This window comes from Pollicipes pollicipes, unplaced genomic scaffold (assembly GCF_011947565.3).
Source record: "Pollicipes pollicipes isolate AB1234 unplaced genomic scaffold, Ppol_2.1 Scaffold_4740;HRSCAF=5597_pilon_pilon_pilon, whole genome shotgun sequence".
Classification (NCBI taxonomy): Eukaryota; Metazoa; Arthropoda; class Thecostraca; order Pollicipedomorpha; family Pollicipedidae; genus Pollicipes; species Pollicipes pollicipes.
Genome location: NW_023596545.1, coordinates 33,086,359 through 33,102,622, shown reverse-complemented (window position 1 = coordinate 33,102,622; position 16,264 = coordinate 33,086,359). Strand labels below are relative to the sequence as shown.

Here is a 16,264-nt window from a genome sequence, read left to right as displayed (position 1 = left end):
AGACGGCTATATCTTTCAGGTACATATGAATAGGTAAAAGTTTATAGAGCACGTCTTCGTTTTTTATTTTTTACTTTCATGTTTTGGTACATGACGTCTGAATGAGCCCCTTTTAAAAGGTACGACATGCCCCATCGTAGGAAAATTGCATGAGATGATGGGGGAAGTTATATTGATCCTTTGCATGCAGTAAATCGCATGGCGAGCGAGCTGAATGCGTTGCAACATGTAAATAAGAGACTCCCGTCTTTGCTGTTTCGTTATCTGCCGCGATCACATGACAAGCTTCTGCGCTTTCTAATTAGTGTGTTTATTTTACAACTGCTGCCACCTTGGTTTCGGCTGCTTATGTAGGAATTGTGGATGTTCACAGGTGCTGTAAAGGTTGACTTATTGTCTGGACAACAGAAAGTCACGGCAAGAATGTCAGTCAATCATTGACAGAATAGCAGTCATTGGCATGATTGTCGATACATTGAAGCCCTGATACAACATGCCCCACGCACAGATGATACAACATGCGCCGCCCGACATCCTGGAAGAAAGTTTAGGCCGCCCCGAAATCATTGGCAAGGAGACGCCAAATGTTTGCCGGGCATATGCAGCAAAGGCATTTCTCACCACTCAGAAGAGGATTCAAATAAGTCTGATTATTCGGTAGGACCTTAAGCATACATTGCCACCGATCACTGCAATTGTCAGCAATGTGAAAAACAAAGATTGTCGTCCTCAATCCAAGACACGAACACATGTGCAGCTGGCACGATACTGAAAGATACATGACGCGGCTGTGCTTCAAACAAGTGACTCAAGTTCGGCATCTGTCGCACGTAGTCGTAGTAAAACACCCTCAGATATTACTTGGACATGATACAACTCATACACCTGCCCACCCCCCTACAGATGGTCCGAGCCGCGCTCGCGGTCAGCCGCATTCAAACGTGCCATCATTCTGCTGCTTACGCTCATCTGGCACATTTGCCATGGACCCAATTCAAATTATGATACCCGCCTGTGCACATCGCGGAAACCGGCCAGAAGCTCCACATGCATCGGAAAATTGGGTATAAGTATGACAAATACGTAAACTGGACTATTTTCCAAAAAGGCATTTGGAATGCCGTGCATGAGATCAAACATTACCTTTAGCCAGCGGGGACAAAAAAGTTGAGGAAACCGTTAATTTCATCGAAAAAGGGGAGCAAATCTGCCCGTTATTCTCTTTACACCGGAGCCCTAGTGTTGAAAACCTGTAGTGGTGACAACTGGTACGGTTTTCAAATAGAGACGACTGAAATACGCGGTAAATTCGCAGGAATAGGATCGGACGCCTTTGTTTAGAATAGTGCAATGCACTCATTTCCCCTACCTCTTAACAAGCATGTGAATAACTGCGAACTAAAAATCGAAGTAGACACCTTAAGGTCAGTAGGTTGAAACCGCGTCATGTTATTGTACGTCGTGCAATAACTATTATGCGCATGCAGCGCGCAATTTTCCAGTGAAAATACTGTTGTTCCCTGTGGCAAAATTCTGCACACGCACCTGCGATCACCTCAACCGACTTAAGCCAAATAGGACCACCGTCGTTTATAATCACCGCAGGCCCCATCGACGCCGCGTCGTGTTCCCGGTCCCGGTCCCCGCCTTTTACCGATCCTCAGCGTTCACATCGATTTTTGCAGGTTCCGACCACCACGCGAAGTGGGCCGCGATGTTTCCTCGGTGCAAAAATAAGTAGCCGTTACCATCAGCCGGTTATCGCAAATTTCCTGATGCACCTTAAATAATCCCCGCACTTGATCGCTCGGGAATCGCTTAAATCCCCGTTTCACTTAACCACCACGCCAGTACCACCGACCAACAAGGCCGTGCCGTGCAGTCGCGTCCCCGCCCTGCCGCATCGCGTCCGATGAAGGAGGTCCCTGGACAGCGTATGTTCCCCGCCCACCGCACGACGCGACCGGGAAACCCGGCCCCTTCACTGGCGCTGCGCAGTCATCAGCGTTGAGTCCGCCCCCTGGCCGGCCTCTACCGGATTTTAGGCGGTGCCGAAGGACGAAGTGGGTGGGACAGGGGACCGCGCCTATCCACTTTCACCGTGCTCGAGGCTCGCTCACCAATCACAAACAAGGGGACTGAGCTTGCTGGCACATGTAAGCATGCGCAGAAAGTAGTGCCAACTATTTCCTAAGCAGCTGGAAAAATATTACAGTTTGAGCTATTTTGAAACAACAAAAGGGAAGGCAAACAAAACTTCAATGCTTTTAACTGCATAGAAATGTCAGAAAATCCACATGTAAGAACTGTCCAGTTCGTTGACGCCCGCCCTTCCTCCAAACTGGGATGTGCTTACGGCGTGGTGAGATGTGTGCGTAGTTCCGGCCGTTTCGGCGTGGGGCTGTAGGGTCTCGCTGGGTGGTCGTGCCGGCAATTGGGGAGGGAAGTGGGATCTGCGGCCGTCTTAACTCAAACGTAAGTGTGTTCATTTACAATCTGAATTATGCTACGGTTTGGGTGGCAGGCTGGTAGGCATGCACCTATTGAGCGTCGAGAACGTCTCATGCCTGGTTTGTTATGCCGTTCATTCTTGGCCCCGAATGGAAACCTGTACTCTTAGCTTTAAGATGATAATTTTGGAAATCATATTCTTCGTGCGGGGCTTTAAGGTGGTCAGCTATGGAGCTCTCACACATTTTCTAAACTGTATGTCAAAGTTTTATATCCCATACCAAGTCAACAAGTCACATTGCATATTTTTTGTTAAAGTGAGCCAGTAACTGTGGTTAGCAGGGCTGATAGTAGAGGTCAACCAGGTTGTGGACTGCTGTGATGGTGGAACATAATTTGTCCACTTTTGCCTGATTTGGTGCTGTCAGCATGAACATAAGCACATGCTTCTGATGCAATCATTTGCTCTGGGTGCAGAAGCCAAAGGGGCCAGGACCTCCCAGCTTTATGAAAATTTGCTAGTGACTTTTTCAGTAATGATGGAAAAATAGAAAGAAGTTGTTCTATGTCCCAACTTTGGAAAATTATCTCAACTTATGGTTGGGCTCTGTCCCATCATCTTTGACCCTTTCTTATGATTTAGAAATGACAGGTCGTGAGCACAGATCCACCATTTTTTTGGTAATGGATGAATCACATAGATGATAGTTAGATATTTTTCCTTAGATTTAGTTTCCTTTCATTTAGATAGATATAAGGTCAACGCCATTCAATAAGGCTTGTTTAGTCCTGGCACGCTATCCTGCCTTTCCAATTTGGCCTCCTCTTGGCTTGGGTGTAACCAGCAGTAATGTGGTACCTTGGCAGTATGTAAATTTTGGGCAGGTTTGACTATTCATGTGTGAGGCACAGGTCTTGATTCCCTGTGGTACCCACCCAACAACATTTTGCATGGCCCTTTTGGATGAATTGAGATATCCTGATAACCAACAGGGCCTGATGTCAGAGATCTAGGATCTCTGACAGGTAAGGGTGTAGAAAGGCAAAATATGTTAAGGGATGAGCAGGGTGAAATTGCTACACCTTTTCTCAAGTTATGAGGGTAGTTTTAGTTAAGAGGCTTCTCCTGTGATATAATCCCCCCCCCCCCTTTCTTCTCAAAGTTGGAGGACTGGAGCATATTCAAATGGAAATTGCCTACATCACCATGATTGTGCATCACCTATGCAATGCCTGAGGGGTTCAAAAACAGGTTTTGTGCAAAAGATTGTATGCAATCTATGCATTTATTTCAGTTGGAAGCAATGTATGGTGCTTGTCCAGCTATGACACTTCAGAAAATTCCCGCTTGCATAATTATTAGGATTAGGATGTACATCATTTTGAACATGACAGGTCAGTTATGGAAGGCCCACAAGCTGCCCCACCTCAGGTTGTAGGGCTATGACCATTATTTTTATGTTGCTTTGGTGTGTACCTATTCCTATTTCCCAGTAAGCTTGTGCAAGCCATGCCAACCATGATAGTGCTATATAGCCATTATAGTTTGCATGCTCTTAGGCCCAAATCATTATTGTGCAAACCATTGATGCCAAATCCAGGTTAAATTGCAATAATAAGGACATCATGTGATGTGATCAATTTGCAGGTATGTCTGACTGACATTGGGCTTGTTATTTCAGTTGTGAGGGGGCTGGATTTCACATCAAAATGCCAAGTACCTCCCAAACCAGTCCTCAACAGCAACAGCAGCAGCAACAGCAGCAGCAACAACAGCAGCAACAGCAACAGCAGCAACAACAGCAACAGCAACAACAGCAACAGCAAGCACAGCAGCAACAACAACAGCAGATCATTGCATCATCTGGAGTCCCTATCACATTTGATGGACAGGAGGCCACATTCATTCCAGCAGGGGCTCATGGAAATCTGGTAAGGCAACAATGATGAGGTGTCAGTCGGGCTACTCCAATATCAAGCTAGCCACACAATTCAATGAATTGATTGCTCACATTACCATTACCATTACCTTTGTTAAATGTGACCAGGTCTGTTGATTTCACTTTGTCTTTTGTTCTATATTTGCACAAGTGTCATAGTTGCAATGTGAATATTATTGTCATTATCTGCAGAACATGCAACATGTTGCCCATTTGTTGTGTTTGACCTTTGTGGAGAATTAAGCCAGTTGCCACCCACTTTGTAAGACTGTCTCCTGCTACAATATTTTGATCCTTGGTCACCAGGTCTCTGGAGCCCAGTTTTTGTCTGGGGCTCAGCTGGTGAGGCCACAGAGCCTGATAGGCTCCAATGTGGTGCAGAATGTCGGAGGTCAAGCCATCTCTCTTAGTCCAGGTATGGATACAGGGTAACTGACATCATCTGGACCAACTGTTGATGAACCCACGATTGTTTCATCACAACTGTTGTGCATTCCATTGTATTGCATCCGTGAGAATAACTTTGAACTTGAAATACCAGATTTGTAATGTTCAGCCATGATTCATATCTCATCTGTGAGGTACAATGGGTATGGGTCCTGTCCCAGGAGTTGGGGAAGTGGGATTTTATATCTATTGTGTATTGATATCATATATACTGTACCTATCATATTTATTGTATCATTCATTGTACCTATATCATTCATGTTGTACCTACCATATCTATCGACAAAATCCGTGTTGTCAGAATTGAAGGCCTGTTTTCCCCTAGCATATTCACCCATGAGACCGTCCATCCAAACTGTTAAGTTTTACTTAGAATTGATTGCTTCACATAATGTTTTGCTGTTGCAGTGCCTGGAGGCCCATGCACGCAAACAGTTAATGAGATTATGTTTGTCAGTTCTCGAGCTGGCTAGTTGATGATCTTTGAATTCCCACAGCTATCAACGATCGACAAACCCCCACCCTGTGTGGCGCAGGTCGCCAGCTGCAGGTGCAGACTCCGAATGGGATCCAGCTGGTGCAGCTGCCAGTGCAGCAGAGCATGCAGACTATCTCAGTGCAGATCCCCATGTCAGCAGCCAATGGGCAGACAGTGCTGCAGACAGTGCAGCTGCCAGTGGCGTCCGCGGGTGGCCAGCAGATCCAGCTGATGCCGCAGATCCAGGTGAACATGGCTCGGTGCATAAAAGGAAGCAGCCAGAAGGCTCAGATTGTATGCATGTTCAGAATTTAGGGGTCACGGACTACAGTGTGATGCAATCATCCTACAATTTTGACTCTGCAGTGACAGTTTTGATCTGTACATGATATTCATGCACCATGTCTGCATCTGCTGCAAATTTGACATTTTAGGAGGCTGGCGTGATCTCAATTTAAATGTATTGTTATCTACACATCAGACAGGTAAATGGTCTGACATGTTATGTCTGACATATCATTGAAGCTGGCATGTCACATACTCTGAAATAAGCACGTCATGTGAGCAACGTCAAGAGGCCATTTCCTGTCCTCGCCGGTGACGCGGCCGCCTCCCCCCTCCGCAGATCCCGCAGTACGCGCAGATGCTGACGCCGACGGGCCAGATCCAGCAGGTGCAGGTGGTGCCGGCCCACCACCTGGCCTCGCTGCAGGCGGCAGTAGCCGCCACCCCGGCCGCCGCCAGCAGCCAGGTTGGTCGCCTCCCGTCGCGGGGCTCGAGCGCCGGCTGGCAGCCAGCCGACCGGGGTCATGGGAGTTCTCAGTAGCTGTTTGATTGAGGGACGGGTGCTGCTTGTCTGAGTGTTTGTGCCGGTGTTGGGAGTGCTCCGATGAAACCCCGCATGTCCTGGGTCAGCTGTGAACCACATGCAGGCACACCTGGAAACTATAAATTCCATGAACAGTATGGTGATTTTGGTGAGATCTATTGTATTATGCCTGCTGTGTGTCACAGCAGAGCTATACTTGACAAGGCATATGTGAGAACAATTGGGATGGCCTCCTCCCAGCATGCCATATGACCTGACCTGACCCGACCTGCCCTTGCCGTGCCGCAGCCGACCAGCCTGTCCACCACCACGTCCACGACGAGCGTGATGGGCACGGCCCAGTCGTCGGCGGCCGAGGAGGGCAAGGAGGCCGGCGCCGAGGCGGCCGGCCAGGGCCTGGCGCTGCAGCTGGCGCAGGCCGGCCTCATCGGCGGCCAGCAGACCATCACCGTACAGGGTCAGTTCGCCCGCACGCCGGCCGGCGGCCGCTGGCCAGGGGCAGGTCATGGGATGCATGTGTCACAGTCGGTGTGTAAGGGTGTAATGGTTTGCTAGGTCACCCCATGTCTGGAGATCATGCCGCGTAAGATTATTTAGCGCCATTCACTGAGAGACCTGTGAATGGCCAGAGAGATACGTGGAAAATCGGCCCATCCCATGTGTGGGAAGAACATAGTGTGAACGTTTACCTCATGCAATAGTGGCCTGTGTTGTGTAAGCTCGATCTAGCGCACGCATTTGGCCGCGCTGTTCTGCCCAGGACCTTTTCCCGGCAAGTATGGGGGTACTTACGTTTGGTGCAGTTCTACAATACCTCCTCGCCAGGGGTCAGGTCGACCTTCGCTGACCAGTTGCCAGCTGACCTGTATCTATCACGGCTGCCAGACAATGCTCCCGACCCTGGGCTCGTAACCGGGCCGGCTGGGCTCCGAGCTGGCATCCCTCCCCTAGACCAAGGAGGCGCCCGTGTTAGTGGGCATCATCCTTGTGGCGCAGCCGCGGCACTTACCACCGTGGCAGCCAAGGGAGTGAGCCTTTGTTGTCATGTCCCCTCACGTTTCCCCTTCCCCTGTTGGAGGTGGTGGGTACCCCAGGGACCAGAGGCCCCGGTACTTATTGGCATATGCAAATGCATGTTCGGGCTCTAAAACGTCATAAATGTGCTCCCAAGGCGTCGATATAGAAACTCGAGCCTATAAGGCTCTTCGAATGTAAACGCGAGGCGCTCGAGCGACGAAGAGAGGCTGGATGGGCCTCTATGATCCGATTTGGTCCCCCCCCCCCCCTGGGGGAAATCCTGGCCACACCACCGCACCGTGATCATGATAGACTGGTCGAAGCACGGAATAGGAACAATGGGAAAGTCCAACAAATATGATGTTCAGCTTTGCTATTGTGAAAATAAGTAAACCTAGCTGTAGGTCGATACGTGCGTTATGGACATACGGATGATCAGGTCACATGTCGCCGTGGAGGTTTTTGCTTGATGCAGTAAACTGACTTTTGGGACAACTGTGGCAATATGCACGCGGCATGCGATTGTCCCAGCTGACGCAACTGTGGCTGAAGCAAGCAATTGGCCAATTCCGAATTAACGGCTGTTTAAGCAAGAGACCAACTTGGAGCAAACCAGGCCACCTGTAAGTGTGTCATTAGTCAACTGCACTCCCCACCGAGCTCCCCTTTCATGCTGGCCGCCTGCCAAGGTTGCCTCGTGAAAAATCGTTGTAAACAGAGACAGAAAGAACCGTCAAGCAGGAGTCGCCCTTGCAGCTGTTGCCATGACAACCGGTGGCGTCCTTATCGAACCAGCAGCTCTCGCTGCACCGGCAGTGTTGTCGCGTGGTCGTGTGGCAGTGGATTTCAACTTGTGCTGAGAACACAGCCCCGCTACCGACGGATACACACGGCTGCATTGCCCGTGTTGCTGCCGGATGCTCGTGGCCTTCGCAAATCTGGAAAACCTGTTTGGAGCTGACAGTTGATCTGCTTCCGCACGGGAGTGGTGGGCTTTGGCCTGTTATCCATTCGGGATGGATACCGCGAACGCTATGGGCTCTATCGCCCTCTGGGGATTTTCACCAGCCGTTGACTTTGCTGTTGGAAACTCGGACACAGGCGGCTTCGAATTTTGGAATCGGGAATCCTCGGAGGCGGTCAGCGTTCTCCTCGTCGGTGCGCCGGATTTGTGCAGCGTCGTGCAGAATCTGCCGGAAGCGTTGCGACGGACGGACAGGCCTGTCAACTTTTACCTGCTGGAGAACAGCGTGGAGGTGTACGCGCGCCAGCTGCTGCTTCTCTGGCTGTTGGCCGAGCCTCCGGACAGCGTGGGCCTGCAGGAGAAGGTGTGGATGTACATGGAGATCGTGGGCAACACCCTGGTGCGACCGAGCACGGCGCAGTACATCGAGACGACGGCAAGCAAGCTGGTGGAGCTGGTGGCGGGCTCGGAGACGGTGTCGCTGCCGCTGGTCGAGCTGTCCGAGCTGCGCTACCCGCGAGCGCGACCAGCTGGCGGCCGTGTTCCAGTTCTGGCGCGGCGGCGGCGCCGAGCCGGACGTGGCGCGCATGTGGGACCTGCGCCTGCGCCAGCACCTGGCGCGGCGCTACGACGCGCGCCGCGGCGTCTTCGACTGGGACTACTTCATGCGGCTCAGGGACCGGCTGAGCGCCGAGTTCGTGCAGCCGGACGAGTACAAGCACTGGCGCGAGACGGGCGTGGCGTTCCGGAGGCCAGGCACCGAGCAGACGCGCGCCAACCGCACGCTGGTGACGGTGCGCGCGCTGGGCCGGCCGGGCGAGCGGCAGCTGCGGCGCGGCTACTGGGCCGACCTGGTCACCGGTCCGTTCATCGGGCTCGGCGTGCGCACTGACGACGCGCAGCTGCACCGCAAACAGAACGGCCGCCTGGCCGCCTCGGCCACGGCCGTGTACGCGGCCAACCTGGAGGCGCTGTGTCGCGATGTGGGCGGCCGGCTGGCCGGCGCACGCCACGTGCGCGTACACCTGCTGCCGGCCGACGGTGGCGCGCTGCTGGGCCGACGCGGCCGCTACCGGCGCCGCTTCGACGCGGCGCTGATCTCGAGCGGCATGAGCCAGCTGCTGTCGGCGCCGCTGGCCGGCTGCCTGCGGCCGGGCGCGCTGCTGCTGCTGGAAACGGCCCGCTACCTGGTCAGCGTGTCCGAGGAGCAGCAGCGCCGGCTCATCGACAGGTACCGCGAGATGGCTGACATGGCCGGCTGCCGCCCGGCAGACGCCGGCGACGGCAGTCGGCGGGACGTCGGCCAGGCGACGGCAAAGGATGCGCCGGGCGCGGCTAGAGAGACGGCAGAGGAGGCGCTGGGCGCGGCTGAGGCGACGGCGCCGCGCCAGACGGCCGGCGCTACTGAGCAGGGCTGGCCGCAAGAGAAGCAGCAGGATGGGTCGGAGGACATGCCGGGTGCCGCTGCCGCCGAGAGCGGACGCAAGCCGCTGGCGGGTGAGGCGAGGGGAGACAGCGGCGTTGAAGCGTCTCCTGAGGTGACAGATGAAGGAGAACGAAACGAGAACGCGCCGTCGTTGACAGACGCGGAAGGACAGCTCGCGCCGTCGGCGTGTGAGCCCAGGACCGCTGACCCCGCGCCAGTGGGCAGAGCCGCAGAGAAGAACCGCGGACCGGTTGGAGCCGCGGCTAGCTCCGAGGACCGGGACGGGTGCCGGCCGATTGAGGCTGACGTGCGAGGAGATGATCAGCCCACGGTGACCGCCATCGGTGCTGAGATCGGCGACCGGTCTCTCTGTGACGTGAAGGGTGGAGGGAACGGCGCCACGCCAGTAGAGGCTGGAGCAGACCGTGGAGGTAAGACTGCTGTGCTGTCCGGAGAAGACGGCAGCCCTGCGGCCGTGGCGAACGGGGGAGGAGGAGAACCGAAACATGCGGCCTGTGGCCACAAAGATCAGGGGAAAACTAACGAGTCACACGCCGAACTTGAGATAAAACACAACGTGGCTTTGTCGGACACGAGTGAAGAGCCAAGGACTGCGGCGATGGGATCGGCAGGACCCCGCGAGACGGCGACAGAACACGCTTCAGAGGAGCCGGGCGTGCAGGGCGCCGAAGACCAGACCGGTAGGCCGGACGGGCAGGAGACACCGGTGGCGGGGGAGCCCATGGAGCGGCGCTGGGTGTCTGACAAGCTTACCGGTATTCCGGAGTGGGTCACCTTTATCAGAATGGATGTCGGTAGCCATTGATTTAGTCACTTGTGGCTGCGCTGTTGTATATTTGGTGACTCAGTAGTGTGGCTGCGCCGTCTTAGTTACAGTGATCGCTTTCCGTTGTCTGTTCATGGGAAAGCTCGAGTGATACAGTGTCTATGCGTTGGAAAACTTCAGTGATATGGTGTCCTTGCCTACGTTCTTGTGTTCTGTTCTGCGCCTCTTTTTAGGTACGTATTTCGTGCGCGGATCGAAGATATGGTTGTGTTTGTAAGAAAGACGAATAAAAGCCACAGATAAAGCTTTTGCTTTTTGGTGGCAACTGGTCAGCGGATGCGTCGAGTCCCTGAGGAACGTGTTTGAATCCCTGATATACGATTTCGGTTGTGGCTGTCCTGGGGCAGTGCATAGACAGCATGTTTTCCTAGCGAACCCATGCGCTTATGTCTCACAGTTAACCGGCCTATGGTACTGACCTAAAGGAGAGAGTTTGAAGTGTGGCCGACTGTTTGTTGTTCGTATGCGAGATTATACGGTGGGGTGATCTGTGGGGCGCGCTCGTGGACCGTGGGCCTTCGTCGCCAACAACCACTGCCGTCTGTCGCTGGCGGCGGATCTCGCCGCTGCCTGTGCCGCACCCCGTCGCCATGTGCCACCGCCCGGATCACGTGTCCGGCCTGCAGCCGTGCCCCGCCCACCGCCCGCCCTCCAGCGCTGACTGCCGGCCGCTCCGGCAGGTCCGAACGGCACGCAGCAGCAGCTGGCCGTGTGGGCGCCGGGCGTGGGAGCCGCCCAGCCGGCCGCCCGCTCCCAGCCGGCCGCCAACGTGCTGCAGGTGGGCGCGCGCCGCGCGGTCCGCGCCGCTGCGGGCAGGCGGCGGCCGCGGCAGACGCTCGCTGGGCTGGCACCGCCAAGTAACCGGTTTGCTGGATGTGGCTTTGTGGGAGAGCGAGGGAAGGGCGACTGTTACGACATGGCTGCGTCATGGAGCGATGCTTATTTGGATGTGTGGGACAACTCGGCGGATTAATGTCCATTAATCTTATCGGCGTGGTCGCGATAATCAAGGGAGCGTGCACTGCAGGCGATACGATGCCGGCGTATGCGTATGTGACGCACGACCTCGCGGCGTTTGCGCGTGTTCTGGGCGGCCGTTGCCGCGCGCCTGACGCGACCCGCGTGCGACCAGGTGCCGAACCTGAACGGCCTGATGGGCGCCACGCTGGGCAGCCAGGTCAGCATCCAGAACATCCCCGGCCTGGGCCCGGTGCAGGTGATCTCGGCGCAGGGCCTGCAGCAGCTGCTGCAGCAGCCCAGCCAGACGGTGCACACGCTGCCGGGCGGCGCCCAGATCATAGGTCAGCAGGGGTCAGGTCACGGGATGAGCGGGCCGGGGACGGGGAGGGGCGGATGCGTGCTCCGGACGCGGTCGGGCCGAGAGCCTCGTACGTGCCAGCCGTGCTGGCTTCGTCTGGTGACGACGTGGGCGGACGGTGGCGGTTGTGCGACCCTGGGCGTGTTTTGGCGCTGTGCCAGCTGTGTGTCATGTCGATCGCACTTGAGGCGTTTGGGATATTTAGTAGCGTGTCTCTCAAAGGGAAATCGTATCGCACTTGCACTGTTCGTAGACTGCCAGACGAGCCCGATGCGAATTGTTTCGCACTTGCGCCGCGTGCCTAGTGCTCACACCGGCGTCATATTTTGCGGTGGGGTCGTGTTCCCCCCCCCCCCCCCCCGTTGACCGCGACTCTTCGTAAAGGCGGAGGTAAATTGCCAGCAGGGCTCCCCCCTCGCTGTGTGCCCTGACACGTCCCCCCCCCCCGCGCACGTGTCCGTCATTGCACCCGGCTGACTTTTTCGGCCCCGGCAGCGGGCGCCGCGGCTGCCGGGGCCGCGCCTGTGGTCGCCGCCCCGGAGGCCGAGGCCGGCAACAAGCTGATCCAGATGCAGATGGTGGGCGGACAGCTGGTGGCGCAGGTGCCGCCGGCGTCGCCCGACTGCAGCAGCGGCGAGGAGGGCCCCAAGACGCGGCTGCGGCGCGTCGCCTGCTCGTGTCCCAACTGCCGCGACACCGACGGCAAGTGAGTGCTCGGCGTCGCATGCTGTGCCTTGCTTCCACTGGTTGGCGAACGGTGCAGTTCACAGCCGTACTTGTATTGTATAGCATTGCAGATGTCAATTGAACTTCTACGTGACGGCGTTTCGTCAGTGAATGGGTCTCGTGCAGGATTGGCAGCGCACCTCACCCGACCGGCCCAGTGCTGACCTCAGTCTCTCCTCCCCCTCTCGCCGCCGCCACCGCCACGCAGCAAAGTGATCAACCCGGACAGCGACAAGAAGCGGGTGCACATCTGCCATATTCCCGGCTGCGGCAAGATGTACGGCAAGACATCCCACCTGCGCGCCCACCTGCGCTGGCACAGCGGCGAGCGGCCGTTCGTCTGCAGCTGGGTCTACTGCGGCAAGCGGTTCACGCGCTCAGACGAGCTGCAGGTGCGGCGATGCTGGCGGCGCAGAGGTCGATGGAGGGTGCGACGGGGCGGGAGGCGGGCGGATTGGGTGTGGAGCTGGATAAGGACCTCGAGTTGAGAGGTCGCAAATGGGGGGGGGGGGGGGGGGCTGAAGGGGCTGATAGGAGCTGGGCTGTATGGGCGCTAGCTTATCCGCGGGTTTACGATTTATGTGCGGTAATGCATTGCCTGCGCCACCTGTTCCAAAACTTGAGAAACTTCCATGTTTGTAGCGCATTTCTTGCCATGCATCGCCGTAGGTGCAATGCCAAATTCCGGAAAAGTTGGGTGACGACCCTCTCTCCTCCTCCCCCCCCCCCCCCCCCCTCATCTTGTCCAGCTCGCGCCTCATCTTGCGTGCGTGCTGCCTGTGTTTTCCAGTTTTATGCGGTGTTGGTGGTTGCAGGTGTTAAGTTACGTTCGTGTTTCCTGTTGACTTTTGATATGATGCAGGCGTCTGTTATCTCAGTAAGCTGCTTTCGGTGATCGGCTTGGGTCTGTGGTGACCTCGTGCGTTCGCTCCGCTCTGCCCGCAGAGGCACAAGCGAACACACACAGGCGAGAAGCGCTTCCAGTGTCCCGAGTGCTCCAAGCGGTTCATGCGCTCTGACCACCTGAGCAAGCACGCCAAGACGCATCTCAAGCTGAAGGCCGGCGTAAGTGCGCCGGTCTCGCCGCTCATGGCCGGTTTGGCGCAGCTTCAGACCGGCGCTAACCCCCTTGTGACCGTAGTGCAAGCGTTTGGCGCGCCATACGATCCGCGTCTGGCTGTCATGAAAGTTAAACATCCTGTCTAGATAAGGATTTGCTGGTGATACTTGCGCGGTCGCTTCGCCCGGCCAGCTGTGGGAGTGGATCTTTCCGTGGCTGAAAATGCCTCAGTCTCTCCATGTCGTCTTCGTGGTTGAGTGGTGCGGCCTGTCGCGGTAGCTTATGTTTCGCGCGTGTGCCGATAGGAGGCGGGTCAGCCGGGGTCGCCTCGGATCCTGTACACCGAGTCGGTGTTAGAGTGTGAGGACCCGGACAGCCTTGAACAGGTGAGATCCGCAGCCAGTGCCGACGGCGATCTGTCACCTGGCTGCGCAACTGCGGAATTTCTCCAGTGTTGGGGATTTCTCCTGACATGTGCGACCCCAGGCTAGCCTGTGCCAGGGTGGAAGCGCAGTATCTGTTCTGCCATATGCTGCGCAGGCTCACGGACTCGTAAGTTTCCATGTGATAACCGGCCTGATCTGCCAAATGAATGAACATCCGATTATCCGAGTCGGAGAGCAGAATACTTGGGCCTGAGTGTTGGACACTACCCTGCTGTCTGCTCGGCTGGAGTGGGGGGTTGATGGGCGTGGTGCAATGCCGCGTCCGTGGTGCCGACCCGCCGCCCCCTCCCCCCGCAGGACATCGACAGCCCGGACCCGATCGGCGACGAGAGGAAGCTGCTCATCACGATGGAGCACCAGGCCGACCAATCGCAGCTCGCCATCGGCGACGGCATGAACTCATTGGACACGGGCGCGATGACGTAGCGCGGCGCGGCGCGGCCGTCGGCGCGCGCGGTTGAGGCCCGACTGACCGCTGGTGCGCGCGGCCGCCTGTGATGATTTTACAAATGGTACGTTTTCGGACGCGATAGATTTCCACGAGATTAGATGCAGGGCTGCAATGGAGAGGTCTGAACGGCCCGTCGCCCCGCGAGCGGTGCGAGTGTGAATCTCACGGGGCGCCCTGTGCCGGTGACTGGACGGCACCGGCGTGCCGGCGGCACCGGTGTGTCGACGGCACCGTTGTGGCGTGCCCACGGGCGTCACGTGAAGCATCCGAGAGCTGCGCCCGCTCACGGTCGCCTAGAATCAACGCTCAGATTGGATTCGTTGGCGCTCTGTATACTTTTATGGGAGAACTCGCTCTTTTTATACATTTTGTACCGTAGGTTTTGACAACTCGCATGCCATCCGGGCGTGGACGTTGTTTCTACGCGTGCTGCATACAAGTACAATGCTGTGGCATGGTAGTATTTATTTTTAGGCATTATTTTGTGTTGAGCCCCACCCGTCTTGCCGCAACGAGTGTGTAACTCCTGGAGTTGACTGCGGCTACTATTCCGCTGCTTTTGTCTGCTGGCTGTGGGGGAGAGCACAATGTACAGTTGGTTTTGTCTTTCAGTAGGATGATACATGTACTGCTGACCATGGATGGCCGGTCATGTACCCTGAGACGTGCGTGGGCGCCCGCCTCTATCACGCATCCCGCTCGGGGAGCTCCGTGGTGGCTGGCGATGTTTTGGAAAACGACAAATTGTTTATTACAAATTGCCACTGAATACAGCTGTGAACAGCTTGTTTGCCGGTTCGGGTCGTGGTTAGCGGGATGTTCGTCTGCGTTTCCGGCGCGCTTTAAGCAAATCTGACAATGCAGGCTCGTTTCATTCTTGCGTTTAACGCAATGCAGTGCCGCGATGCGGCAGTTTCCTTGGTTTGTGCCTTATTGTGTGTGTTGCTCGTGAACGCATGGCTCTACAATACAAACCACGCATGCGGTTAAGTATAGGATGTCTGATAAAAACGGCCGAGGTGGAAATTACGTCTATTTTCCGCGGTAAGAACAAGGCAAGCTATTTCGTGCATGCCAAAAGAAGCCGCACGTTGTGTGGAGCGCGACTAGTGCCGCTCGCCGGTTAAGGAACCATATTCTGCGAATATCGTCGCTGGTGCCGCAGCCATGCATTCAGCGAGTTAACCCGGTGCAGAATCAACCGGTATGGGTAGACCGGCATAGTAGGAAACGGGTATGCATGTCTGATAGGAAACGGATATGTATGCCTGATAGGAAACGGCTATGCATGTTTGAAAGGAAACGGGTATGCATGTTTGAAAGGAAACGGATATGCATGTTTGAAAGGAAACGGGTGTGCATGTCTGATTGATGGAAACAAGTAGCACGTCTTATAGGAAACGGGTATGCAGGTCTGACAGAAAACGGGCATGCATGTGTGACAGGAAACGGGCATTCTCTGACAGGAAACGGGCATTCTCTGACAGGAAACGGGTATGCATGTCTGACAGGAAACGGGTATGCATGTCTGACAGGAAACGGGTATGCATGTCTGACAGGAAACGGGTATGCATGTCTGACAGGAAACGGGTATGCATGTCTGACAGGAAACGGGTATGCATGTCTGATAGGAAACGGGTACGCACGTCTGATAAGAAACGGGTATAAACGTCTGATAGGAAACGGGTACGCATGTCTGGATGGGAAACGGGTATGCATGTCTGACAGGAAACGGGTATGCATGTCTGACAGGAAACGGGTATGCATGTCTGGCAGGAAACGGGCATGCATGTCTGATAGGAAACGGGTACGCACGTCTGATAGGAAACGGGTATGCACGTCTGATAGGAAACGGGCATGCACG

General features: G+C 55.5%; 1 protein-coding gene across 1 annotated transcript; it reads left to right on the top strand.

Annotated features, from left to right (window-relative positions):
• Positions 1 to 2,354: 2,354 nt before the first annotated feature.
• Positions 2,355 to 15,599, top strand: LOC119098242 (transcription factor Sp4). Its single transcript, XM_037221168.1, has 13 exons — positions 2,355 to 2,475; positions 4,134 to 4,383; positions 4,698 to 4,806; positions 5,336 to 5,562; positions 5,942 to 6,067; positions 6,434 to 6,602; positions 11,080 to 11,120; positions 11,475 to 11,700; positions 12,213 to 12,423; positions 12,652 to 12,835; positions 13,389 to 13,508; positions 13,809 to 13,889; positions 14,247 to 15,599. Exons 2-13 carry the CDS (start codon positions 4,162 to 4,164, stop codon positions 14,373 to 14,375), a joined length of 1,845 nt encoding a protein of 614 aa, XP_037077063.1. The 5' UTR covers positions 2,355 to 2,475; positions 4,134 to 4,161; the 3' UTR covers positions 14,376 to 15,599.
• Positions 15,600 to 16,264: the final 665 nt, after the last annotated feature.